This window comes from Vulpes vulpes, chromosome 10 (genome assembly GCF_048418805.1).
Source record: "Vulpes vulpes isolate BD-2025 chromosome 10, VulVul3, whole genome shotgun sequence".
Lineage (NCBI taxonomy): Eukaryota > Metazoa > Chordata > Mammalia > Carnivora > Canidae > Vulpes > Vulpes vulpes.
In genome coordinates this window covers 40,912,563-40,939,616 of record NC_132789.1, presented here as the reverse complement: position 1 = coordinate 40,939,616, position 27,054 = coordinate 40,912,563, and the positions used below count along the sequence as shown (strand labels likewise).

Below are 27,054 nucleotides of genomic sequence, written 5' to 3'. Positions count from 1 at the left end.
AGGACTCCAGGATCACGCCCTGGGCCAAAGGTAGATGCTCAACCACTGAGCCACCCAAGGATCCCCAAAATCCCCGTTCTTAACCATTTTACTAAGCCATCAAACCACCTTCTGTGGCTATTCTTTTTTAATCTCCAAAGGACCTGGCCCCAACTTCTCATTCCAAAGTTCTTCTAAGTGTGACCTCAGGATTCCCCTCCCTGCTTGCTTGTAGATTCCTGGCTCTGACCTACTGTATCAGGTTGGGGCAGGTAGATTCTCAATGCACACTCATGTTTGAGAGTCACTGCCTGAACAAAACAGGCATTTGAGGGTTTAACTGGCTAAATGGGATCAGTTGACTCTGGCTCAGTTTGACATTACCACACTGCCCAGTAAGGACACATGGAAGGCCCATCCGTGCAACACCATCACAGACTCACGGCTCCTGCCTACTGTGGGTCATGGGATGCTGTGGGCCAGCCAGAAGCTCAGGTCATGCCCGCCATTCCCCCTGTGCCTAGCTCGGGCTCCCCAGATGACTAAGTACTCATGCTCAGAAGATTCCTTATTTCACCAACCGCTTCTATCACTTTTCAAATATGACTAATCTGTATTAGCAAGGTGTGGCTTGCTACATGGTTTGAATTACACTAATCATTTACTGAGCACTTACTATTGCTCATAACAACCCCACAACACCCCAGCTATTATTTAGAGCTGTTTTACAGAGAAGGTAATAATTTGCCCAAGGTGGTGGCAAAGGTGCAGCTGGGAAATGTGGAGCCAGATTTGGAACTCAGATCTGCTGGGTGTGGGAGACCACTTATCCATACCACCTCTCACAAGTTTAAAGGCAATCCAACACTTCCTGGGCACCTACCGGGCCCCTGGCACTGGGGCTAATTATTTAATAACTCACCTGATTAGTGACTTTAAGAACATATTTACATTTCCTGGTCCAAAGAATGGAAACGTGAATACAGTTGATCCCTTTGGGGGTAGTTCCAAATAAAGACATTAATAAGAGCTGCCCACCAGGCTTTTTTTTTTTTTTAATTTTTATTTATTTATGATAGTCACAGAGAGAGAGAGGCAGAGACACAGGCGGAGGGAGAAGCAGGCTCCATGCACCGGGAGCCTGATGTGGGATTCGATCCCGGGTCTCCAGGATCGCGCCCTGGGCCAAAGGCAGGCGCCATCCCGGGTCTCCAGGATCGCGCCCTGGGCCAAAGGCAGGCGCCAAACCGCTGCGCCACCCAGGGATCCCGCCCACCAGGCTTAAAGTAGAAATGCTCACACCCCGGCGGATCTTCGCTGACACATTTAGACACCTCGCCTCCCCTCCCCAGTCACCCACTCATCAATCATCTTCCAACTGGCTAGCTTATCCTCAGAAAGGAACTTCTTTCTCACTCCCTCCTATCACCTTCCAGAGCAATAGTCATCCCCATCCTCTCCTCCTCCTTCCAAAAGTGAGTATTCTGGAATATCCTAATCCCGGGAGCACTTTAGACAAATTCAGCACATCTAAAATAGTTCAACCTGTCTCAGTGCCCCCAAAATAGCTTCCCACAGGGGTGGGAATTAGCACACGCGTTGGCCTTTTATTGTTTAACCTTTCTTTTCTACACTAAGGGTGGCTTTGCAGCTGCCCCTTATTGTCCACACGTGTGTCCTTGAGTCGGGTTCATGGTTCCTTAGGTGTACTATTCCGAGTCAAATCTAATTTGTAGGAATTGTTCTCCGAAATCCAGGAATAAACTCCCTGACTATTTTCAGACAAAGATAGAGGTAGGAGTCTGTAAGAAATGAGCTAGGAAGGAGTTTAAAATACTTCACATTCCAGAAACACCCTCCCTTCCCCCCAGGAGATGGCTTTATTCCCACTCCTTTCTCAGCAGAGTTGGACGAGGAGGAGCTAAAGCTTGGAGACAGCCGGCTGGCACTAGCAGGTGTGGGCTTAGACAAATGATTTCAATGTCTCTGAGCTTCAGTTTGCTCATCTGCGAAATGGGACCGATGCCACCCGGTTCTCTAGGTTATCATGAGAATTAAGATACGTAAAACAATTAACACCAGTACCCCTACCTAGGAGTCCCTACTATTTTACCGAGGGCCTAGGGATTCATCCCAGGCTAGGAAAGGGAGAGAAGTCCTACATGTTCATCTCTTGATAAACGGCTGGGGATGGGGATGACTTTATTGCTCTGGAAGGTGATAGGAGGGAGTGAGAAAGAAGAAGGAGGAGTATCCTGGGTGCAGAGTGACCAGCACTAGAAGAGGGAATTGGGAGTTTTCAGATTCCCAGCAATGCACGTCTCTACACTAGGTTTGGTGACTGAGAGAGGTAGTGGGGATGGAGTGGAAAGCTTACCTGCCGGGAGACTGGGTTTGGGACTCTGATTTTGTTCTGGGACCTTGAGCAAAAATCTGCTCTGGTCCCCTGTGGCAGAGGTGGTGTACTTACACAGTGTGATGAGGCTCCCTCTGCCAACGTGAGGGCTTTAGGGTAGCTTTTGGACTCTACTCAGGCTCCCCGATGACAGAGGGAGAACAGGCAGGCGATACCAAGCAGGTCTGAGCTGTAAGGAAGGATTGGCTGAAGCAAAGTGGCCTCCCTCCACCATGATGCTCATGGCCTTTCCCAACAGCAACTGTTGGCCTGTCCCAGTCCCGGAGGGGCCTCTCTGGCCTAACCAGGACTGACCCACCCAGCCCACAGACATGGCCCAGTGACTGGTCACGGAACATTGGCTCCACTTCATCCCAATAAGTGGCCGGCACCATGGTCCCGAGGAGGGACGATTGTAACAGGCAGTTAAGTGCTGGAATTCCATGCTTACCTCCTCCACACACCCCATGCTAACAAAACAGGCTGGCATTACTAGGCCATGATGAAGACCTGTGGCTGTGGAGATAGGCAAAAGGGGGTTTCAATCCCAACTCATTTACTAGTGGAGTAACTTTGGGCTGTTTTGTCTTCACTCTTAGAATCTCAGTCTCGGGGCACCTGGATGGTTCAGCATCTGCCTTCGGCTCAGGGCATGATCCTGGGGTCCTGTGATGAAGCCCCATGTCAAGGTCCCTGCTCAGTAGGGAGTCTGCTTCTCCCTCTCCCCTTGCCCCTCCTCACTGCTATGCTCACACTCTTTCTCTCTCTCAAATAAAGAAATAAATAAATAAAATCTAAAAAAAAAAAAAAAAAGAGGTCTACTACTTCATTAATACCTGCCAACCTCCTGTGTAGTAGTGTTTATCCCCATTTTATGACAAGGGGTCAGAGAGGTAAAGCTAAAAGGCACAGAAGAAGTTAAGTAGTGGAACTGGGATTTCAAACCTTCTGAAGTACAAATTCAGCACTCTGTGCAATTCACAAAAGAATTTCATGTTCACCAAGTACACAACCTACATTGTTTAGACATGTCTGAAATGGCATTTCAGGAACCCAAAGTGGAATGACCTGGTTGGCAACATGGTTAGAAAAATGTAACCCTCTGGATCACTGGTGGTTACACTGAAATAGTTTTCCTTGGCTTAGGGGGACTTGGCATACGGTGCCCCCACTCTGACATGTTTGAGGAATCTTTTATTAGAAGTCCCAGAAGGCAACATTTTAAAATCAGGCAATTGATGATCACAACAAATTCAAAATTTCAGGTAAACTTGCCTTTCAAAATAAATCAGACTCTTGCGACACGAGAATTGCCCAAGAGTTTTTTTCTTGTACAAAAACAACACCACTTTGCAAAAGGCATACAAAAATACAGTATTAAAAAAAAAAAAAACCCCACAAATAAAACAAACCACTGCCCCCAATCTAAGACCCAACAGCAGCTTATAAAACACAAGCTATTCGGGTGATACATCAGTAACCTACATCCCACCTGTTCTCCAAAGACAGTTCCAGAAGTCAGTTGGCTTCCAAAAACCATACTCCAGAAGGTAGAGAGGTTTTTTCCAAACTTCCGCTGGGGTTCTCAGAGGCGAGGAAGCAACCTCAGAAACAGACCATTGTGCCTAAGTTTGGAAGTAGCAGCTGGCTCTCCAGAACCCCCAAGAGTGCTCCACCATCCTCCCCTCCCCCACTTATAAAACCACAGCCAGTAGGCACCTGCTGCCCTGGGCAGAGTTCTGGAGGGGCTGATCTTTCTTCCAGGCCAGGCTTAGGGGCTGCTGAGCTTGGCCCATAGGACACCTGTTGGGTTGGATGCCTTTCCAGACTGGAGGCGGCACCTGGAATCCACTTGGAGGTACCAGGTTCACCTGGGGCAAAATCCATGGTCAGCTAAGCAGAGCTTCTGGAAGCTCCTTTAAAACCCACCAGGAAACAAGTCCACCTTCTGGAGCCCTGGACGAGTCCCAGCAACTCTCCTAGCAAGAACTCCAGTAAGGCCCAGACTCTGGGAAAGAGATCTGACTCATGTCAGGCTGGCAAGGGGCCAGAGAGTGGCTGCAAAGCCAGCAAGCAAGCTCCTTGGAGTTGCCCTAGAAGGACAGCCTGCATGGTTCTAGTAGAACTTCAAACTTACCAGTCAGGGTCTGAGATGAGAGGGAAGTGGGAAAGAGGAAGTGGTATAGTTCTCCCTTTGAGGTGCCTGACATCTGCCTGGAGAAAAGATTCCAAACTGGAAAAACACCTGGGCAGATAACAAGTTCACGGCCAGGACTCCAAGCCTTCCCCAGGCCGCAGGCTAGTAGGACCCATTTCCCAGTGTCTTGGGGAAATATTTCTGACCTTGGGAAAGGGGTGCTGGAGAGCCCATTGCATAACAAAGGCAGAAGGAAACAAAAAAGTCCCTTGTGAGGACAGAATGCTTTCTCCCTCAGAGGAAAGGGCCCAGAGGGCTTCACGAGACAAAGAATTTAGAGGTCAAGCTCTTTTAAATGTTCTCAAGGTCGCAGCATTGAGAGTGGGAGGAGGGGTGTTGGCTAACATCGTTATATATATATTAAAGGTTTCCAACTCCTCAGCTACTGTAAAGTGTCTGTCAGTGAGGTAACGGTCCATGTTGATCAAGTCTGTGAGCTTGTCTTCACCCCAGATAGCTCGTGTGTCTCCTGGAAAGAAGAGCCTCAGGGAGGGCGTCCGGGCCCAGCTGTCCTAGCGTCACCCCAGAGACACCAGCGGGAGCATCCTTTCCCAGCCTCAAGCTCATCCGGAGTGTGAGATTTCATGCAGGCTGGAGCCCCCCGACAACGTCCACCACCTGTTGCATAGCATCTGTCAGGCTTTTCTTCCGAGCTAGTGAGCTAGGCCGACCCCAAGTCTCCTCGGTCAGCTGCCTGCCTGAGAAGCCAAAGGCGCCAGAGAAGACCCAGTGCTCCTGGGAGTCAGGGAGGAGGGAGAGCTGGGTTTCAGGGTTCCCAAGAACGTGAGCCCTGCCTTGGAGGGCATGCCCTGCCCCCTAAGGCCGCACCACCTTCTGGAATGTACAGTTCTGACTGTCCCTCCATAATCCAAATGTGCAAATTACTAAGGGGGAGAAGGAAAGTTAGAAAATAAACTCAGGTCTCTGTAAGACAGAGCAGTCAGGCTTTTTGGTCACCTAGTAGCCACTGAGGTAGGCAATTCTCTTCTGCAGTTGCTGCTGCCGGCATCGGAGCTGCCTTTTTTCCGTGGCCATCCTCTTCTCGGCCCCCACCAGGGCTTGCAAGTACTCCAAGGCCTTGCTCAGGATCACCACCTTGGGGGCCTTGGAGCAGCTGGCCAGCGTGGGGACCTGGTCCCTCAGGGCCAGGAACCTAGAACGGAGGTCATTCCGCCTTTTGCGCTCCAGGAAGTTGTGGTTCTTCCTCTTGGTCACATCCTCGGTGTCAGAACTGCCAGGTTTGGGGTGGCAGGACTGGGGAGCCTCACTTTCTACGGGGGGGCGACTCACAGTCTCTTCATCCGCTTCTTCTTCCTTTTCCTCTGGGGTGTCTCTCTCCAGAGCCTCTTCTTGGGGACCTCTCTCTGGAGCCTCCCCTTGAGAACAGCTTTCTGGAGGAAAGCGGGCAGCGTAGTTGTGCTGTTGCTGGTGGATGGAGATGTGGAAGTGCTTCATGCAGGGGTCCAAAGGGTCCGCCCGCACCGTGATGGTGACCGGCTTCCGTACACCCAGGGTCTGTCTCTTCTCCACTGTCACGACGTCTATTTCTTCACCCTCTGTCCAAGAAGAGAGATCCAGAGAAGAAACACACCCCATGAGAAACACACACCCGCACAGGCACACGCACACACACACACACCCTATGCTGGGGCTTGGGAAAGGAGATGACATTCTGCTCATTTAGATATAAACGGATCCAAGTGAGGAGCAAGACAACGGATTCATTTGTAACGGGGTAAGGGCAGTGGGAAGGAAAGAAGGGGGAAGAAGCAAGAAGGAAAATATTCTCCAATTTCCTTTTGCACAGCAAGGCTTAGATAAGAACAAAAGGCAGACCCAAGCCAACAGCCCCCAGTCCGCCCAGGCGCTCCCCTCCCCCACGGAGGGGATGGAGAGAAAGAGCTACCGGCCTGGGACAAAGTTTAGCTGTAAAGATCTTCCCCCGTCGGGCTCTTTCATGCCCCATCAGAATTGTAAATGAGGGGTCTGTGGGCAGAGCTGCCCTTTGTTCCGGCCCAGCACAGTCTGCACTTGGGGAATTGTTACTTTTCACAAGTTATAAATCCTATTATTCCCCTACCTCTCTATATTCTGCTATCCTTTCAGCTGAGGACTCCGAGAAGGGAGGGCTACAAGCCATCCCTCCTCACCCACGGGGGTGGGGGACGGGTCTCCCTCAGGAGCATTTTGCTCCTGGTTTCAATGGGTTTCTAGTCATCCATCATTTATAGGTCGCCTGCCCCACCCCCTTCCCTGGACCAGAAGGGGATTGGATTTTGCAATCGCCTGTCTGCAAAAGCTGCTGGAACTTCACAAAGATACAAGCGACCATTTCCTAGCGACCTGTGCCGGGGGAGGGGGGGGGGGCAGGGAACTGAGCAGCAACAGAACGTCCTGGTGCGAGGGCCAAGACACCAGGGGCCTGGGGACGCCTGGAAATGCCCCCCCCCCTCCCCCCCCCCGTCATCCCCTGGCTCAAAGGTGTCTCAGGCTACTCAACCCCGGAGAGGGGCGGTTAGGGGAAAGCCTTCCTGCTTCGCACATATTGCAGCCCCCACATAGAAGGAGGCCACCCGAATGCATCGCGGCCTGACCACAGAAGCGCCCAGTTCTGGGCCTCTTTTGCATATCAGGATGGTTGAGCCCCTTTGTCAGGAAGGCTTCCATTGTGTGGACAATCGCATTATTTCTCCATTAATAAAACCTGACCATTCAGCCCTCCTGGCCACGAGGCCCGGGATTGGCTGGCTGAGCTGTGTTTGGAATGCTGTCTCACCCGGCCCCTGGCCCCCATTGGCTGAGCCCCGCCGTCAGTCACTCTCCCCGCCCCCCCCTCATTGTTTGCAATCTGTTGCATTTTGTTCTGGGCCATGTGGCCTGTGAGTGAACCAGGAGCTTGCGAACAGGTTCAGGTTAAAGGGCAAGTCAGAAAATGATTCAGGAGGCTTCCCCACATCCCAAACCTTTTAATAGTTCAGTGTTAAAACCTCATAGCCCGTAAGGTTCTGCCTAAGGAAGCAATAACGGAAGATACCATTCTTTTCAGAGATGGTCTAACTCTACCCAGACAAGGAAATGGCCTCAGCTGGATAATCAAGTTCAACCTTCCCGTGTGCAGAAGGGGAAACTGAGATCCAGAACAGCCATGTCCGCATATCACCTTTGTAATGTTCTGGATCTCAAACTAAAGATCTCCAAACTCCCCCAAACAATGCTCTTTGCACTCTACCACTCCACCAAGCTTTTGTAGAGATACATCTTTATTGGTTTCTTGATCTCAAAACTCCCGTTGCAGCCATTAAACAAACACAAGCTCTTGGTGTTGAAAGCAGGCAGGTTAAAAATGACCTTAACACAGTGGACCGAAAAAATTGACTTTTAATTTCTTGTTGTCCTTATTTTTCCCCTCAAGTGTATGACAACTTCCATACCCACTCCGCAGTTCCCTCTCAAACGGTCACGTAAAAGTGATTCTTAAAAGCTACGGTGAGTTTTCTAGGTCCTGATTTACCTGATGCTAGTTAGTGGCACTCTATTAAAGCACCCTCTCCGGTCTCTCTCATGGGTAGAGATTTAAGAGGCTAGGCTAAGAACGACATAGTTTGGTGGCACAGGATGCTCAAAGTCCGCCCTTCGGTTTAAATTTGCATCCAAGGGTGGAGGAGGAGGCTGGAGTTTCAGATCTGGGACCCCAGCACCTGGCTCAGAGCTTGGTACCAAGCAGGGGCCAGTGAACATTTGTTGAATGCAAGGAAGCAGCTACACAGAACCACAGGTCAAATTAGGAAGGTACTAGAGGTTGCTCTTCCTACTCGGGCCAAAGCAACAAAGCAAGATGTAGCCCTTTTCGGATAAGCTACCATGAAGACCCTGGAAACATCGAGGAAATGCCTGGTTGCAAATGGACCCTTGGGCCAAAGAAGATGGGGCTCACTTCTGGTGATTTCCTGTTTCTAAGCCTCAGTTTTTCCAGCTGTTAATGGGGAGCGTTCGTTGCTCTGCTGCCTGTCTGGTGGGTGATTGTGTGGGGCACTAGTGGTAAAGGGTGGGAGGTGCAAGTGTGTGTGTGTGGGGGGGGGCATTATTGTCATTTTAAAGTAAAGCAGACGGGAAACTAGATTTTTCAGAGGGCGAAGGCTCTGGTTTTGCACAAAAGGCTCCTCAGCTTCCTCTCTCCCTGGGGGAGTGTGAGCTTCCCCAGAGAAAGTGGCAGCAACAAAAAACTTCAAGCTTGGAATGACCCTTAAGGGACCCCTTCCAGCCTCCGAAGGCCAGAAATCCCCTACAGTCCAATCCTAGGATCGTCCTAAGCGCTAAGCCTCACCCCGTCTCCCTTGTCCCCTGGGGCTCCGATCATCATCCAAAGGACGCTGGCTCCCACGCCACTTCTTCAAACTGTTTACTAACACACCCACGTGCCAGACAGACACCGCTGGGGGCTACACCGGCAGCTTCAGCCAGAGAAAGGGGGAGGTGGCCGAAGGGCTTGCGAAGACCCAATGCCAGACCTCAGACAGCGGCAGAGTTTTGGCCACCCTTGGGGTGCCCCCCTCTTGGATGGCCCGGGGCGGTCCTTACCCGAGTCGCTTGGGCTCTCGGACCCCGAGCAGGCCTGGGTCTTGGGCTCGCCCAGCGGGCAGGGGGCAGCGGGAGCCGGGTTGCCGGCTTCGAGGCTGGGAGCGCAGTCCGGGGCGGCGGGCGCCTTGGGCGGGTTCCCCCGGGGGGCGCCGGCGGCGAGCCGGTCGCTCACCGCTCTCTCCAGCCGCTCCCGGGCGGAGAAGCCGCTCCACATGCAGTCACGACGGATGATGGAGGCGTAGTTCCTGCCCCAAGCTTTCGAATGGCCCCGGGACTCCGCCTCTTCCCCGGCGCCCCCTCCGGGCCACGGCTCCGGGGGACCAACGCCAGGGGCTGCGTCCCCGGCGCCTGGACCCGAGCCCCAGGGCGGCGACGTGGGGGGCGACGGCACCAGCTCGAATTTCTTCCAGATGTCCTCACTGGGCGCCGTGGAGCGGTAGAAATCCTCCCCGCAGTCATAGTCGTAGAAATAGTGCTGGTACGAGTCGAAGTCCATGTCCGCTCCCTGCGGGAGGGAAGGGGGACCGGCTGACGGGGGTGCGGGCCGGCCCGGGAGGCGCCCCCGGGTCCCCCGGCACGGCCAGCCGCGCTCTCGTCCCTCCCCGACCTCCCGGCGGGCAGCCCGCGCCCTTCCCTCGCGTCCGGGGCGGCGTGCCCGGGGCAGCGGCTCGCGGCGCGCGGACGGGGCTCCGGGGAGCGAGTTCAAAGCAAACTTTGCCAGCGCCGCCCGGAGCGCAGCTCCCAGGGCCCGGCCGGGCCGGGCGGGGGCGCTCGGAGCCCGGGACGCAGCCCGCAGCCCGCCCCGGGGCCGCCCGTCGCCTCACCTCGCTCCCGCCGCCCGCCACCTGGAGCGGACCGGCTCCCCGCCGGCTCGGGGTAGCCCGGCAGCCTGCACACAGGCACATGCGCGCCCCCGAGCGCGCGGCCCGCACCCAAGAGCGCGCCCCCCCCCGCGCGCCCCCGCCCTCGCCCGGGCACCGCGGCCCGGACGCTCCCGGGATCGGCGCGGGAGCGCGAGATGCAGGCGCATTGTTTCCGGCCGCCTTATATCTGGTCGTGCGCCGCGGGCTCGGGAGCGGGGGCGGGGCCTACGGGACAGGCCACGCCCCCGACACGCCCCCCGCCAGACCCGCGCCCGACAGGTGGGGGCGGTCGAGGGTCCGTCCCGCCGGCTGCTCGGTTCCCTGGACCCCCAGCCCAGAGGGGGTGCACGCTGGGTGGCGCGGGGCAGGCCGCGAGCTGACACAGTTCAGGGACGTCTAGCGAAGGCGTGACTCTTAGCTGGGCCGGGGCGGTCCCAGCATGCAACCTAAAACCGCACCCTTTGCCCACCCCGGGCTGGGGAATGGGGCTACTCCCTGCCCCGCCCCTCGAGCCCGTGGGCGGGCTTATTTCAGGTGCTCCTGAAGGGCGGTCTGCGTGAAGGTGGGGGGCCCGGTGCACCTCCACCGCGCCACCTGGCGGCCCGCCGCCCTGAACTGGCGCTGGTCCCGGGTATCCATCCTCTTTATCACCTGTTGGCCCGTTTCTTCACTGCGGTTGGTGCAAACCCTGACCTCGGAGAAGCGAGGTAGGAAGATGCTGGACTTCGGAGCGTCAGATTTAACCTTCCTGAACTTCAGTTTCATCTATAAAATAAAGGGATGGTAATACTTACCTTATTAGGGTTGTTGTGAGCATTTCTTTAACAAGATAGCGAAGGTACTAGGCCAAGAAGAGAGGCAAGTAAAACAAACTTAGCCCCTGGTGTGCTGGTGGTAAGGAGAATTTTTCCCCGGAATCTACGTGTGGGCTACTCTCCCTTCCCTCACACCACACACACACAAAATAGCTCTGTAGGAACTGTAGTACTAGAGGAAAGAAAATGGGGTTTGGAGTCAAGAAACTTCATTGCAGCCTTCGTTTTGCTATTTGCTAGCTATAGGGCCAAGTCGCCCGAAGCCTCTGTTTGCTTATCTGTAAAATGGGACCATTGCTTGCAGTTGCATGTGTGGCCAACATAATGGACATAGAAGCCCTTTGTGTCATCCATCTTCTATGTCTTCAGTGGGAGAAGAAAAGCCAAACTATATGGTCATTCTGTTTAGGCCAAGTAAAGCAATTCGGGATAGCAGCCAATACATATAGAATGTTCTACATGGCATTGAAAGTCTGGTCGCTGTCTACAGTCAGCAACCAGATTGCCTGCTCTCTTTTCCTCCCACTCCTGTGGTCTAAGAACACCCAAGTACTCACTGTTGGCATCCAGGCATAGGGAAATGAGAAGTGCAAGCGGTTCATTGTGGTTGGAGCATCCAAAAGTGTGAGTTGAGAGAAAAGGCAGGGAGGATGACACCATCAGTCTTGAATATATTGGGTCTAAAATGCATGTGGGACATCTTTGAAGGCAGCAAGTCGTTCTCACTAGCTTGGGAACCTCAGTGCCTAGAACAGCTTCTGGCAGATATTTGTGGACTCAGTGAGTGATTCAGCCAACCAGAGTTTACTGAGACAGGCTGTGTGCTCTGCTTTGTGCTGAATGAAGGTGCAGGTCAGAAAGGTTCTAGGTTTGGTTGCAGTCCTAAAGCAGAAGGCTTGGAACTGCCTTTTGGTAACTTGCTCTCTGGTCCACAGATGTCTGAGATGGTTGCAGTACCAGTCAGGATGCTTGGTTATACATGACAGAAACCAACCCTAGATAAATTTAAGCATGAAATAACATTATTGGAAGGATTTAGGATATAGAAACCACAGGGGGCTGGGATTCTATGCTTGGAAAATGGATCTTTTTTCTCTTTTTAGATGAAAGTTCTTACTCAACAGCCCTTCCCCATGGTTCATTTTTTTTTAACTTTAAGACTTTTATTTTTTTCTAAGATGTTATCTATTTATTCATGAGAGACACAGAAGAGAGAGAGAGATAGAGAGAGAGAGAAGCAGAGACAGGCAGAGGGAGAAGCAGGCTCCATGCAAGGAGCCTGATATGGGACTCGATCCTAGATCCTGGGATCATGCCCTGAGCCAAAGGCAGATGCTCACCCACTGAGCGTCCCTCCATGATTCACTGTAGTTGGTGATATCTAGGGGCACCCACGAGGCGACCCCACCTCAAGAACTAAGATAAAGGAAATTGTCTCTGAGAGTTGGGTTGCTCCTTCACTTTGCACACTTCTTTTGTGGGGGGAGGAATCAAACCATTTTATTGAGGGGCTTTGGGGAAAGGTCGAAGGGAAGGAGGACAAGGAGATCCGATGTCCCCAACCCAGCTGAGATCTTACCTTTCCAGCTTCATGGTGGCTGAAAGATGTACACTTTGGTTAATGTCTGTCTTCCTTACTAGACTTTAAGCTTAATGAGGGCAGGGACAAATGTCAGTCTTATTGGCCACTGTAACTCCAGGGCTTAGAGCCTAGCACATCATGGGTGCTTTATAAAGGTGTTGCCTGTTTGGATATAAGCTTCTAATGCTGTGAGGTAGAGATGTGCCAACCTACCTGATGGAGAGAGAGTAACTGTCAGGCCCAGTCTAGACTGTAACCTGAATAAAAGGTACTGTTTTTTAAAGATTTTATTTATTTATTTGACAGAGAGAGGGAGAGCAAGCACAAGCAGATGGAGTGGCAGACAGAGAGGGAGAAGCAGACTCCCTGCTGAGCAGGGAGCCCAACATGGGGCTTGATCCCAGGACCCTGGGATCATTGACCTGAGCCAAAGGCAGACACTTAACCGACTGAGCCACCCAGGCACCTCGAAGGTGTTTTTAAAAATATTTTATTTATTTGAAAGAGAGAGAGAGCGAGCAAGCCGGAGTGGGGGCATTGACAGAGGGAGAGGGAGAAACAGACTTTCCGCTGAGCATAGAGCCCAATATGGGGCTTGATACAGGGGGTTTCCATCCAGAACCCCAAGATCATGACGTGGGCTGAAGGCAGACTCTTAATCGATTGAGCCACCCAGGCGCCTCCTGAGTAAAGGTATTAAAGCAGCTGAAGAAAGAAGGTGCCAGTGAGGAGCAGTCTGGATAGCCAATGAAGCAGAGAGCAATGAGTTGTCAAGGCAATCACCAGAGTGTCTATCTGGGGACAAAGATGCTGGTCCAGGAACAAGGAAGATGGAGGCCTCATTCTTTGAAATCTTACCCAGTTCACCCCCCCGCCCCCCACCTCACTTGTGCTTTGGATCACCAAGCAATCTGCTAAAAATCACTTTATTCCCTATGTAGATCCGCCCACTGGGAGAGAATGCACTCACCAGTGAACAAGAAGATCTATCTAGTTGGCTTCGAAGCCCTGCTTCCCCTTATAAATTAATGAATTGGCATCTGATTTGAAATATTGGTCTCATGAGCCTGGTTAATGTGTGTCTGTTCCATAGAGATGCTGCTGCTTTTAGGACTAACAGCTTTGTTTTCTGAGGTGATATCCGGACCCGGGCTGGTGATATGAATTCTCCAAGATAACAAATGCTACCCTAGGGACATTCAGTTTTTTACTTTATTTTTCTTAAAACATTTTAAATCAGGGATCCCTGGGTGGTGCAGTGGTTTGGCGCCTGCCTTTGGCCCAGGGCGCGATCCTGGAGACCCGGGATCGAATCCCACGTCGGGCTCTCGGTGCATGGAGCCTGCTTCTCCCTCTGCCTGTGTCTCTGCCTCTCTCTCTTTCTCTGTGTGACTATCACAAGTAAATAAAAAAAATTTTTTTAAGTTTTAAAAAAAATTTAAATCAAACTAGTACGTGTACACGGTCTTAAAAAAATCAAATAGGTGGGTGATAAGGTTAAAAAAAAAAGGCAGTCTTCTGCCCTGCCCTCACCACCCCTGATTCGCAGTCTCCAAAGGCAACTACTCTTTTAGCTGTTTTTTATTCCTAATATTTACTTCCATATTTCGACCAATATGATCTATTTTTTCCTGATTTTTAAATTCCTATTGACATTCTACAACAGAAGATGTAGCTCTTGTATTTCCCTTCCCACCTCCACATACTTGGCCTTCCCTTATTCTCCAGTTAGATTTTTAAATATTAAATATTTACAGTATTTTGACTATGTGACTATGGAGCACCTATGACTACATTTCCTTTCTTGCACATTTTTTTTCAGAGTTAAATTGTTTCATTTTTTTCTTTTGTGCAGATTTCTCTTTACATATTATGAATTCGACCCTACACATTTTTTACTTGAGCTACAAAGATCACTTCATGTGGTCAAACCCATCCAGTAATCAATCTATCAGTTCCATTTTTTTCTTGGAAACTTACCTCTTAGAACCCTTTAGCTTCCTGTTCTAATCTGAATTTACTGGTTGAGTCTAGGCCTACTTCACAATTTTTATTCAGCAACTTCCCTTCACCATTACCCTGGAAATCCCCTTTGCTTCTCTCCTGTGTTGGCTCCCCTGTTTTCTGGTACTCATTGCTTTTTCTTTTTCTTTTTTTTTTTAATTTTTATTTATTTATGATAGTCACACACACACACACACACAGAGAGAGAGAGAGAGAGAGAGAGATGCAGAGACATAGGCAGAGGGAGAAGCAGGCTCCATGCACCGGAAGCCTGACATGGGATTCGATCCCGGGTCTCCAGGATTGTGCCCTGGGCCAAAGGCAGGTGCCAAACTGCTGCGCCACCCAGGGATCCCTGCTTTTTCTTTCTTGATTTACTTCCTCACATTGTTGGAACACACCCTACTGCAGCTGCCTGAGAAAAGGTCCTTGGGAAGTAAAATTTTTGAGACTTTGCATTTCTGAAATTGTCTTCACTATACCTTCGTCTTTGGTTCTGATAGTATGGTTGGGTATAGAATACCAAACTAGAAATAATTTTCCCTCAAAATTTTAAATGTACTGCTTTCCTGTTTCTTAGCAACCAGTGTTGCCATTGAGGTTGAGATCATTCGAAATTTATTTATTTTTACGTAATTTCTACACGCAATGTGGGGCTCGAACTCACAAACCCAAGATCAAGAATCACATACATGCTCTTCTGATTGAGCCACTAGGCACCCAAGGTTGATATCATTTGAAATGTAAACCTTTACAGATGGCTTGTTTCTCTCTCTGGAGGCTTTTAGGGTACACTCTTCGTCTCTGACAGTCTAAATTTTTTCACTGATATGCCTTGGTGTGGGTCTGTCGTATAATAAACCAGTTGATTGGCCCTTGTCTCCAGTCCCTGGAAAGTAGCCTTTAAATCCTTGGAATTTGCCAAGCAATAGGACTTTGTTTATTATTCATAATGGGCCCTGATAGTTTTTGCTAATGGAATACCCATGGTGGGCCTCCAGATAGTTTAAGATATGTTAAATTAGATAAGTTGGATAGCCAGATAGTTAAGAGACCCAAGATAGTAATTGACAAGCAAGAAAGGCCAACCATGTAATTAAAGGGTTGGGGCTTTGGGTCAAGTGATATCAGTCTGACCTCTGGGAAGGGGAAAGGGGGCTGGAGACCAAGTTCAATCACATTCAACCAGTCTTATTTACCTAATGGAAGCCCAATAAAAACTAGACACTGAAGTTCAGGTGAACTTTCCTGGTTAACAATGCTTTGTATATGTTATTACACACACATGCATTGGGAGGGTGATTCATTCTGACTCCACAGGAAGACGACATTGGAAGTTTCACGTTTGGGACCCTCCAAGACCTGTCTCTTCTTTTTGCTAGTCCTGATTTGTATCCTGTTGCTACAATAAATCTATAACCATTAGTATACCATTTTCCTAAGATCTATGAGTTGTTCTAGTGAGTTATCAAACCTGAAACGGTAGTGGGAACCCATAAATTTGTAGCCAGTTGCTCACAAGTGTTGGTGGCCTGGGAAACCCCGAGCTTGCAGCTGCTGTCTCAAATGAGGGCAGTCTTATGGAGAACCGTGCCTGTGAAGTTTGGCCTAACTCTGAAAGTTAGTGTCAGAATTGCATTGCAGGATCTTTTTGCATTTTTTGCCATAAGCTTTTTAATCTGAAAACCCATTTGCTCTGTAATTACATATATTTTTTTCTATAATTATATATAACATATATAATTATATATAATTTATAGTATATATTTATATATTTTATTACATATAATATATATTTAATTATATATAGATTTAGATTTAGATTTCATTTATTTATTTGACAGAAAGACAGAGAGCACAAGCAGGGTGAGCAGCAGACAGAGGGAGAGGAAGAAGCAGGCTCCCTGCAGAGCAGGAAGCCCTATGCAGGGCTTGATTCCAGGGCACCAGGATTAAGAACTGAGCCAAAGGCAGATGCTCAACCGACTGAGCCACCCAGGCACCTCTTTAATTATATTTTTGAAAAATTTCCCCCTTCCACTTTTTCCTTCTCTTTCTGAAACTCCTGCTAGTGTTTTTTTATCTTGTCTCTCATTTCTATCTCTGTGTGTTCCATTTCACCTTTTGGGAGATTTCCTAAACTTCCAATCCTTCTATTGATTAAAAAAAAATAAAAAAACTTGATGTCATGCCTGGGTGGCTCAGTGGTTGAGCGTCTGCCTTTAGATCAGGGTGTGATCCTAGAGTTCCAGGATCTAGTCCCACATCGGGCTCCCTGCATGGAGCCTGCTTCTCCCTCTGCCTGTGTCTCTGCCTCTCTCTCCCTCTCTCTCTCTCTGCCTCTCATGAATAAATAAATTAAAACTTAAATAAATAAATAAAATCTTTTTAAGAATCTAAAAAAAAATTGACTATTACATATTTTAAAAATTTTTTGTTAAAGATTTATTTATTTATTTATTTATTTATTTATTTATTTAGAGGGGCAGAGGGTGAGAATCCCAAGCAGACTCCCCTGAGCATAGAGCCCAATGCAGGGCTCCATCCCATGACCCTAAGATCATGACCTGAGCCAAAATCAAGAGTTGGACACAACCAACTGAGCCACCCAGGTGCCCCTCTTGGGCATATTCCAGTAGCAGAATTGCTGGGTCATATGGCAACTTTATGTTTAACTTTTTGAGGAATTGCCAAACTGTTTTCCACAGTGGCTGCACCATTTTACATTCTTATCTGGTAAAGTATAAGGTGACAATTTTTCCTCATTCTTACCAACACTTGTTATTTTCAGTTATTATTATTATAGCCATCTTCATGGGTGTGAAGTAGTATTTCATTGTGGTTTTGATTTACATTCCTCTAACAACTAATAATATTGAGCATCTTTTTCATGCGTTTATTGGCCATTAGTATATCTTCTTTCCAGAATGTCTATTCAAATTCTTTACCTATTTTTTCTTTTCTTTTTTTCTTTAAGATTTTATTTATTTATTCATGAGAGATACACACACACACACACACACACACACACACAGAGAGAGAGAGAGAGGCACAGACACAGGCAGAGGGAGAAGCAGGCTTCACGCACGGAGCCCGACATGGGACTTGACCCCAGGTGTCTAGGATCACATCCTGGGCTGAAGGCAGCGCTAAACCGCTGAGCCACCCGGGCTGCCCCCATTTTTTTCTTTTAAAGAGAGAGAGAGAGAGAATGAGGGATGGGGGACAGAGAGAATTTCAAGCAGGTTCCACACCCAAGCACAGAGCCCAACAAAGGGCTTCATCTCATGACCCTGAGATCATGACCTGAACTGAAATCAAAAGCTGGATACTTAATCAATTAAGCCACCCAGGAGCCCCCCACCCTTGGCCCATTTTTAAAATCAGGTTATCTTTTTTGTCATTGAGTGTAAGAGGTCCTTAGATAGTCTTAGATTCTAGATCATTATCAGATACATGATTTGCAAATATTTTCTCCCATTCTGTGAATTGTTTTCACTGTCTTCACAATGTCCTTTAAAGCACAAGTTTTTAATTTGATGAAATTAATCTATTTTCTCTTTTGCTGCTGTACTTTTTGGCATCATACCTAAGAATCCATTGCTAAATCCAAGGTTATGTAGATTTACTCCTGTTTTCTCCCAAGAGTTTTATAGTTTTAGCTCTTACATTTAGGTCTGTGATCCATTTGAGTTCATTTTGTTTATGGTGTGAGGCAGGGGTCCAGATTCTCCCATTTCTTTATTTCTTTTCTTTTATGTGCAACCATCACCATTAATTGTAGAACATTTTCATCATCCCCAAAGGAAACCCTGTGATCATTAAAATACAGTCATTCCCTTCCTTGGTGAGTTTATACTCTCCCCCCCCCCCCATCCACTTACTACCGCATTTTAATAAAGTTTCAGGACTGAGTCGAGATAAACACGTGTGATCAATCCTCATGTTTAGCCAGAAATCTCTTCCTTACAAGCTGCAACAACTCTCACTTTCATTAGGCAGATTCCTGAGCCAGATGCTCTGAGAGAGTTTTCTGGAGAAAGGAAATTGGATCTGAACCTTAGAGATGTCTAGAATTCCAGGTGAAGTTAAGGAGATAAAGGTGAGAGAGGATGAGAAGGGAGAGTTGGGGAGAAGGTAGGGGAAGGAAGGAGAGGAAAGACCTTGGCACCAGCACGAGAAGAATTTAATCAGATAAAAATCTGGTTTCTTATCCCTTGTCTGTGGCTCTATTACCTCTGCTTGAGTTTCAATGAAAAGCAGTCCTTTTCTTAGAACCCTAAGGAATGTGGCCTTATTTTGAGTGTGGTGAGAAAATGGTTCCGGAGATTTGGGACCTCACTCTGCAAGCCATCCTGGGGAGGGGGTCAGGCCTAAAATGACAAGAGCAGCTTTCAAGAAGAAAGAGAAGTAGGCTGAATATAAAATTTCTCTGTTTGCAAGCTGTGTCACACCAAGTCAGCTGGTACTGACACTCAGTTTTCTCATCCGTAAAATGCCCTATCTAGCAGCATTACTGGAGAAATAAGATACTACAAGGTATCCCTCACTTTTTGAAAGTATATTTGTATTTGTTTTTGCTAACAGAAAGAAATCAGAAGAGGATTTAGTTTTTTTTAAGTCTCTACTGTACTAATATAAATTTTTGATAAAAGCAAAGAGTATAATGTGAACTTTCAGAACATGGGGATTATTTTCACTTTATGCTAGTTGGGCTTATGAAGGATTTCATAGCTACCCTCAACTTTCAGATAGCAGGAGAAACCTGTATTTACAGTGTTTAGCAAAGTACATGGCCCAGAGGAGAATTTTTAGAAGATCAGCTTTCTTCTCTTTCCTTCTTTGGCAATTTAAGGTAAACAACACAGATGAGGTCTCAACCAAGGGCTTGAGTGCCTGAGCTTGGGCTGAAGATATGAGCAATGAAAATTATAGGAGATTTGTGAGTGGAAAAGTGATAGATACAGCTATGCTTTGGAAAGATCACTTCGGGAAGAAGAGAGACCAAGCATAATGCAAGAGAGGGAGTCCTGAGCCCCAGCTCTACATCTAAGTGACTCTATTTTCTCATGTGCCCAACACATATGTTTCCCTGTCGGCTATGAGTTATGTGAAAGCTTACTTCCTCATGCAAACAGAAAAAGCAGTTCGTCTCCTTAGAGATAGACCTGATGGAGGGTGTTCTCCAAACTTGAATTAAGCGCTAGTGTACTAGCTGCCACCTGGGGGATGAGCTGGGACTTCTGAAAAACTCTAGAGACTGTGATAATGGCTGAAGCCCAAAGGGCCTCCCTGGTGCTACCTCTCAGAGAAGAGGGATGCCAAGTGTCTAGTGCTTGAGGACAATTTTGAAACCATATGGACCCCCATTAGGAAACTTTTCCCATGAGGGACGATCAGCCTCATCCACACCCTCTGGGCCATGAACTCTGGATACAGGTAGGAGAGAATCACCTGGAATGACTCTTCTGTCCACTAGAGGGAAACCCAGGCTAGAGATGGGGAATCCTGTGTGTAGGAGCCCTGAAGCTGGAGGAAGGCCTGGAGCTGCAGGCGTGGGGACCTGGGTGACCTTGGCTGATGTTGCACTGGAGTCAGCAAGTATCCGCTCTTGAGATCCAATTGTTGCACTTATGGGAATCCTGTGAGCTGGTTGTTAAACACGGTCATTAAATTAAATTCTGGGCAGCCTGGGTGGCTCAGCGGTTTGGCGCCACCTTCAGCCCAGGGCGTGACCCTGGAGTCCAGGAATGGAGTCCCATGTGGGGCTTCCTGCGTGGAGCCTGCTTCTCCCTCTCCCTGTGTCTCTCATGAATAAATAAAATCTTTAAAAAAAAAAAAGAATTAAAGTCTATAAATTGACACTTATATTAAAAACAAAAGTAGTAAAGACTCCAAACTCATCATTGCTTACTGGTTTTCCTATCATCTCTCTATCAGATCTGTTATGGTGTGTTACTGTCCAGTTTCAACTGCAGTAGCTTGATATTGACCATGGTGGAATATTTGCTCCATGGAAACTCGCAAATGCTACAAATTGGGGTCCCCCCCCCACCATCGTGTGCCCGTTGCTAAATATTTGCCAGGACATCACTGCCTCAGCCTCCCACACTTGTGGGGAGGAGATGGGGTTTTCCGGTGGGCTTGCCAACACAGATACACTCAGAGGTGTCCCCATGAATGAAACACCCGATTTCAGCAGGCAGAGGAAGGGGTACAGTGGCAGAAAGTTGTGTTGTGGTGGCGGCTGGGCCCGGAGCTCCTCACCCAGTCTCAGCCCAGTCTTTGTGCAGGGATCCCCCTCCACCTAAAACCTGTTTATGCTTTAGTGCTCAGGCTGGCCTTTCTGTCTGTAGAGAAACGAAGTGAGTTTCTTTCTTCTTTTTTTTTTTTAAAGATTTTATTTATTTATTCACGATAGAGAGAGAGGCAGAGACACAGGTAGAGGGAGAAGCAGGCTCCATGCAGGGAGCCCGAGGTCACCTCGATCCTGGGTCTCCAGGATCATGCCCTGGGCCTGAAGGCAGGGGCTCAACGGCTGAGCCACCCAGGGATCCCGACGAAGTGAGTTTCTAGATCATCCAGCACTAGAAAGCATTCCCCATCAGATGGGGAGCTGCCTGAGGGCCAGGGAAACACCCACCCTGGTTGGTGTCCCCAGGACAGGTGCAGGTCCCTGGGCCAGAACCTTGGAGCGGTTTCGCGCAGCCCCTCAGCAGCTCCAAGTCTAGACCCGCTGGAGTCCAACAGATCCGGGCTCCGCTACCCCGTCGCCAGGCGGCCTGAGAACAGAGGCCTTTGACCAACCTGGTCTGCAGGCTCCTCACCTGTGAAATAGGGATGAGAGCAATCATCCCGCTGGGCTCCCGTGAAGATCGCATGAGACTATCCATGCAAAGGCCTCCGCCCCTGACTCAGTCACCTGGAAGGTGCTCCGCGGCGCAGGAGCTATTGTTCCCACCGGACTTGCAGAGGGACGGCGTGGGGGCAGGATTTAAATTGGCTCCGAGCGTGTCAAGGAGGGAGGGCGGGCCAAGGCCGGGCCAGGAGGCACCAAACCCGTGGTGGCGCCGGGGGTGGACTGGGGGCCTGCAAACCGGCCCTGCGGCCTTGGACGCCAAGCCCTGGCTGCGGGGCAAGTGGGGCAAGGGCGCCTCCTCCGTGCCCCCATCCCCCCGGCTCCCGGGCTGGGGCTTCGGGGGCGGGAGGGCCGGCAGCCGGACGGACGTCGAAGGCCCGGGCTGTGCGCAGGAAGCCGCGGCCCGGCTGTCCCGGAGCCTCAAAGCGGCGGAAGGGAGGGGGCGGCGGCACCTGCATTGTGCGAGCGCCGCTCCCCGCTGGCCCGCCCGGGCCCCCCGGCGCGCGGTCCCGGTGTGGGCGCAGAGCCAGGGAGTAACCGGGCACACACGAGAGCTGCGCTTGCCTTCATGTCTCTATGCATCCTCGGTTATTAAACTGGGGCAGCAGCTGGGGCGCAAAAACAGGCCAGGGTCCCAAGCAGCCGGAGGACTGGGCTGGAATCCTGGCTCCTTTCCTCACTAGCTGTGTAACTGGGGCAAATTACTCGACCCAGCACGGGCCTCAGCATGCAGACGGTGGCATTAAGTGAGTTGCACGTGATGCATTTGGTGCATTAAGTGTAGGATTTTTTTTTTTAAGATTTTACTTTTAAGTAATCTCTCTGCCCAGTGTGGGGCTTGAACTGAGCTCAAGAGTCGCATCATCTTCCTATGAAGCCAGCCAGGTGCCCCCAAGTGTAGGATTTTTTTTTTTAAAGTTAATTTTTATTATTGCAAAAGATCATTTCAAGAGCAGTGTGGAGGACACACTTGGAGGGGCCCAGAGTTGCATGCTGGAGGCTGAACGCTGGTTTCAAAATTTTTAAAAAACTGATTGCTAACATTTAAACTTGTGAGATTTTTATCTGAAACTCAGATTTTTGGCTTCTTTAAAAAAGACTGAAGGTCTGGAGAGCTTGTGTGTTTCCTTCTTTCTTTTCTTTGTTTGAAACTTGTGTTTCATAAGCTGTTATTGTATTATGCTAGAGGCAGTCTCGTTTTTTTTATAGTGTATTTTTATATGCCTTTTGCAAAGTGGTGTTAATTATTGCACCAGAAGGGGGAAAAAAAAAACCTCTTGGGCAATCCCCCTGTTGCAAAGGTCTGCAAGACAAATTTATTTTGAAAGGCAGATATTGTATTTAAGCTGTGATTATTGATTGTCAGATTTTAAAATGCTGCCTCCCGGAACATGTTCTTCTCAAAGAGTTCTCAGGGACACCTGGGTGGCTCATCGGTTGAGGGTCTGCCTTTGGCTTAGGGTGTGATCTTGGGGGTCTGGGATTGAGTCCCACATCGAGCTCCTTGTGGAGAGCCTGCTTCTCCCTCTGCCTATGTCTCTGCCTCTCTCTCTCTCTCTCTCTCTCTCACTGTGTCTCTCATGAGTAAATAAATAAATCAATCTTTAAAAAAAAATTCTCAAACATATCGGAATGAGGCAGTTTATGCCTTTGGAGTCCCCTGAAGCAAGGAAAAGATCTGACTTTCCCCAGCTGGGCTAGAGGCCAGAAGTAATGGGGTGCAAGATGTGGAGACCTCAGCAGGAAGTAGGGTATAGATGGAGAGGAGGTGCAGAAATGATGGGATGTAGGGTGCAGAGGAGAAAAAGGAGACAAAGCCTGGGCGAATGGGTAGGAGGAAGACCCATTCATTGACCTGAGGGTCCAGAGGAGGAGAATGAGCTCCTTTTAGCCATGTGGGTCTGAGAGTCTGGGTCAGTGATGAATGAGAGTGGGATATAGGGGGTCTGGTGCTCAGGAGAAAGAATTGCCTTCGGAGGCACAGTTGGTGACACAAGAGGCCTGTAGGTATGTATGTGGAGAGAGTGAGAGGCTCTCAGGGTGGCCCCTGAGGACCTGTTAACATAAGGGATTCAGGATGCTTAAGGGACTAGAAGGATGTTAAAGGAAAAGGAGAAGAGCCTGGAAGACTCTGCAAATGCCTCCCCAGGTGGCCTTGGCCTCTGTCCTGCAGGACTGGCCCCCTCCTCAAGACCTCCTTGCACAGGTAGACTGAGGAATAGGTGGGGAGGGGGCTTGTGACTGGAGCCTGCGATAGGCCCCCATAGTGGGCAAGGGGTGGGGGCCAGACTCCAGTCTGGTTCAGGACATCTAAGCATCCCTCAGAAGTTCCCTCCTTCCCCCAGGGTCACTTGATGGGCCTCTGGGGCACTATTGGGAAGATTTGCTCAGAGGAGGAGGGCACCTGGGCCTCACTGGCCAGAGAATAAGCAAACAGGGCACCCAGAACATTCTCCTCAGCTACAGGGCAATTGGAAGGCAGGAGGTACCTGGAGCTGCCTGCCACATGGTAGGATACTTGCAGGTCACGCTAGGTCACCCCTTGTGACCAGCAGGTATTGTGATGGTCACTGATAGAGGCCAGCAATCTTTCTTGGGAGCCTGAGGTCTAGGCTGGGGCACATGGCTGAACTTGGAACAATGAACAGACTCTTAACATGTGCCAGATACCATCATACACATTTTTGTCTAGTCTTCATAAAGACTCCATGAAGGAAATAAACATTTCCCCATTCTGCAGAAGGAAAAAACCCGAGGCTCAGAAGGCCTCATAAATAACATGCCAGGGACACGCTGCTGGTGAGAGGCCAAGTTGGGAGGACAGGCTGGAGCACGGGCTCTGTCCCTGTAGTTTCTCCGGGGGTGACCCCACCTCTGCAATGGCCTCTCAACCTCCCTGGTGTTCGAGCTCTGCCCTGGGTGTCCTCCTAGGCTTTACCCTCGCCCTCACACTCAAACAAAAAGTGATCACCAAACCCTGTCGATCATACCCCCTCTAAAGATCTGGCATCCGTCCCCTTCCCTCCGGTCCTGGGTGACTGCCCAGCATCAGCCTCACAATCTCCCGCCCTATGACATCAGCCTTCTCCTAGGTCCCCCTGACTTCCAGCTCCCCTTCCCACCCCGAGCCCCTCACCCACACCAGCAGCCCAAGGGCTTTTGTCATTGTCCTTCTTAAAACTTGCCAATGATGTCCTGTTGCCCTCTAGATAAAGTCCAAATTCCTAAGCAGGACATCAAGTCCTGTGAGCTCTGGTCACCAACCTTGCGAGCCTGATGCTTACTGTTCCCTGGTCTGTTCCAGTGAAATAAGATGCTAGCTCACTTGCCTCCAGGCCTCTGTTCCCAGTGCCAACCTGGCCTACCCCAATCTCCCTCATCTATCTCTGGATCCTGGTGCTTGAAGCCCTGGCCACCCTTGAAGGCCTAGATGCATGGAGAGTCTGTTAGCAAAGTCTAGTGTGCCTTGGATTAAAGTTCTTTGTGTCCCTGTCTCTCTTTCCTGAGCGGTGTGAGCTTCTGTGCATCCCATCTCAGGGCCCAGCAATTACCTGAGCCAGTGGGGGAGATTCTGTAAGCATGAAGTGGGAGCACCTCAGCCTCCATCTCCCGTCCCTCTGTTCTGGCTCAGGGCTGACCTGGATCCACTCCAGCGACACTAGCAGCTCCAGGTCCAGCCTCCTGGCTCAGACTCATATCTGATTCTCGTTCTGACCTGCTTCAAGCTGTAGCTCCGGCTCATGTCTAACACCAGCTTTGGCTCAATATCCAGGACTAATATGGGCTTAGTCTATGGCATTGGGTCCAAATTCACAACCCATTCATCTGTTTCCTACCCCATCCCCTTTAAAATTTTGTTTCTTTCTTTTAAAAAAAAAAAAAACTATTATTTTTTTAAAAATTTTAAGTAAACTCTATCCCCAATATGGGGCTCAAACTCATGACCCTGAGATCAAGAGCTGCATGCTCTACCAACTGAGCCACGCAGGTGCCCCATGTTTCCTATCTTCCCAATCCCCAGCTCCACTTTTCTGGGCTGAGGTCTCCTACCTCAGTTACAGGTTTGCCCTGCATTCCTATGAAACCTCTCATAAGCTGAAATGGCATAAAGAAGCAAGTGCCATTAATTTATATGGAAAAAAATATTCAGCATTCCCAGACCCTGAAAGTAGCCTCTGTTAGGCTTTTCTGATATGCTTTTCGATACTTTATGACACGTCTTGCTAATGGGTGTGCAAGATAAATCGAGAGAAAGCACAGATGCCTACAGACATAGTTCAGATCTCTGGTGGCTTGATGCTGGGATGCTGAGCGCGGTTTCCAGGGAAGGAGTTTGGCAATGCCACTCTCACTGTCAGGGGTGCGTACTCCTTCTATGACAGCTTGACGCAAAACAAGCACTGGGTGCTCTTTTTGCCATTTGCTATCTTTTTTAAAAAAGCGAACATCCTCTTCAGATTTCTTCAGTTAGCAAAATGGTACTAATATAGGTCTTTTGTAAAAGCAAAAATGGTGTTTAATGCAAACTTTTGAAAAGCAGGGGGTATCTGTACCTCCAGTGAGAAGGGAGAGAGACGGGAAAAAGACCAGAATAGAGCCCCAAGTGGCCTATCTGCTGCTGGGATCACTCCTGCGCTGGAGCTGCCTTGCTGTGGCACCCCAACCTAAGCTCGGGGCCCTGGTGCTGTAGGGACAGAGTCCCAGGTTCAAGGCAAGACCTTACCAATTACTGGCTGTGAGGCTTTGAGCACCAATGTGGGCCCCAATTCTCTTTATCTATAAACTGGGATGACAGATGATGTGCAGATGATAGGAGACAATGCTGTGGAGGTCTAGACATGGCACCTGGCACCGAGTAGATGTCAATAACCGCCAGGGCCTTTCCTCTCCACTGGTTCCCCAGGTCCACTGGATCAGCTCCCACAGGCACACTGAACATTCCACGGTGCCCATTGCATAAGGGCTGTCCTGCCACTATGACATTCGTGGGCCTGGCACAGCCTTGCTTCCAGGATTCTGGCTAGGGCTGTTGTCCCTAGGGCATCTTGGACAGTGGGGGCAGAGCCAGGGCACCATACTGGATCCCCTGCCCAGAACTCCATGTCCCTGACGTCAGGGGCAAACATGGGTCCATAGGGTACTGGGGGAAAGGCTAGTCTTCCTTCTTTGCTGTGGACTGAATATACGTATTTGGGTTGGGGAGGTAGGGGCGCTCCCTTCTCCTCTCTGATTGCCTCCTGAGCTCTGTCCATCAAAGCTCAGAAGGCAAGGGTTCCTATGGATGAAGGAACCTGAGGGGTCCTATACCTCAAACACAGGAACCAACATCAAAGGGGGTCTGGGTATGATGTGTAAATAGGTAAGTGAATGTGTAGGGATGGATGTATTTGTGGCATGCTGTATGGTAAGAATAGGTGTGTTAGCGTATCATACGTATATGTCTGTGTGTGATATGTGCAGGTCTGTAAGTGATGTGGGTAGTTGGAGGGCTGTATCTACACGTAGCACGTGTGTTGTGTGTGCATGTGACTTTTGTGTGTGAATTCCTGTATGCGGGGCAATAGATGTAGATCTGGGTACCTGGTGTGAGCAACGTGTGTTGGTGGGTCTATTTGACACGTGTGTCTTGTTTGAATGGGAACAGGAGGAGTGTGAACTGGAGAGCTCTGTTAGGGAGTGGGGGGGGGGGGTGCTGGTGCATTTAGGATTCCCTGCTGAACTCTCTGAGGTGGCCCGGCCAAGGTCACTTGTCTACTTGCTGCAAGAGCAGAGAAGGGCAACA

General features: G+C 49.5%; 1 protein-coding gene across 7 annotated transcripts in view; it reads right to left on the bottom strand.

Moving 5' to 3' along the window:
* Positions 1–3,351: 3,351 nt before the first annotated feature.
* MYCL (MYCL proto-oncogene, bHLH transcription factor) overlaps positions 3,352–27,054 on the bottom strand; it is a 35,789-nt gene continuing 12,086 nt past the window's right edge. For 3 of the 7 annotated variants that reach the window (XM_072723718.1, XM_072723719.1, XM_072723721.1), the window contains 4 exons: positions 11,385–11,822; positions 10,664–10,777; positions 9,150–9,654; positions 3,352–6,127 (listed from right to left, as the gene is read on the bottom strand). In XM_072723718.1, the coding sequence (XP_072579819.1) occupies positions 5,529–6,127; positions 9,150–9,654; positions 10,664–10,777; positions 11,385–11,429 (1,263 nt within the window). In that variant the 5' untranslated portion in view covers positions 11,430–11,822 and the 3' untranslated portion in view covers positions 3,352–5,528. The other 4 variants (XM_072723717.1, XM_072723720.1, XM_025983710.2 and 1 more) reach the window with 3 other exon arrangements.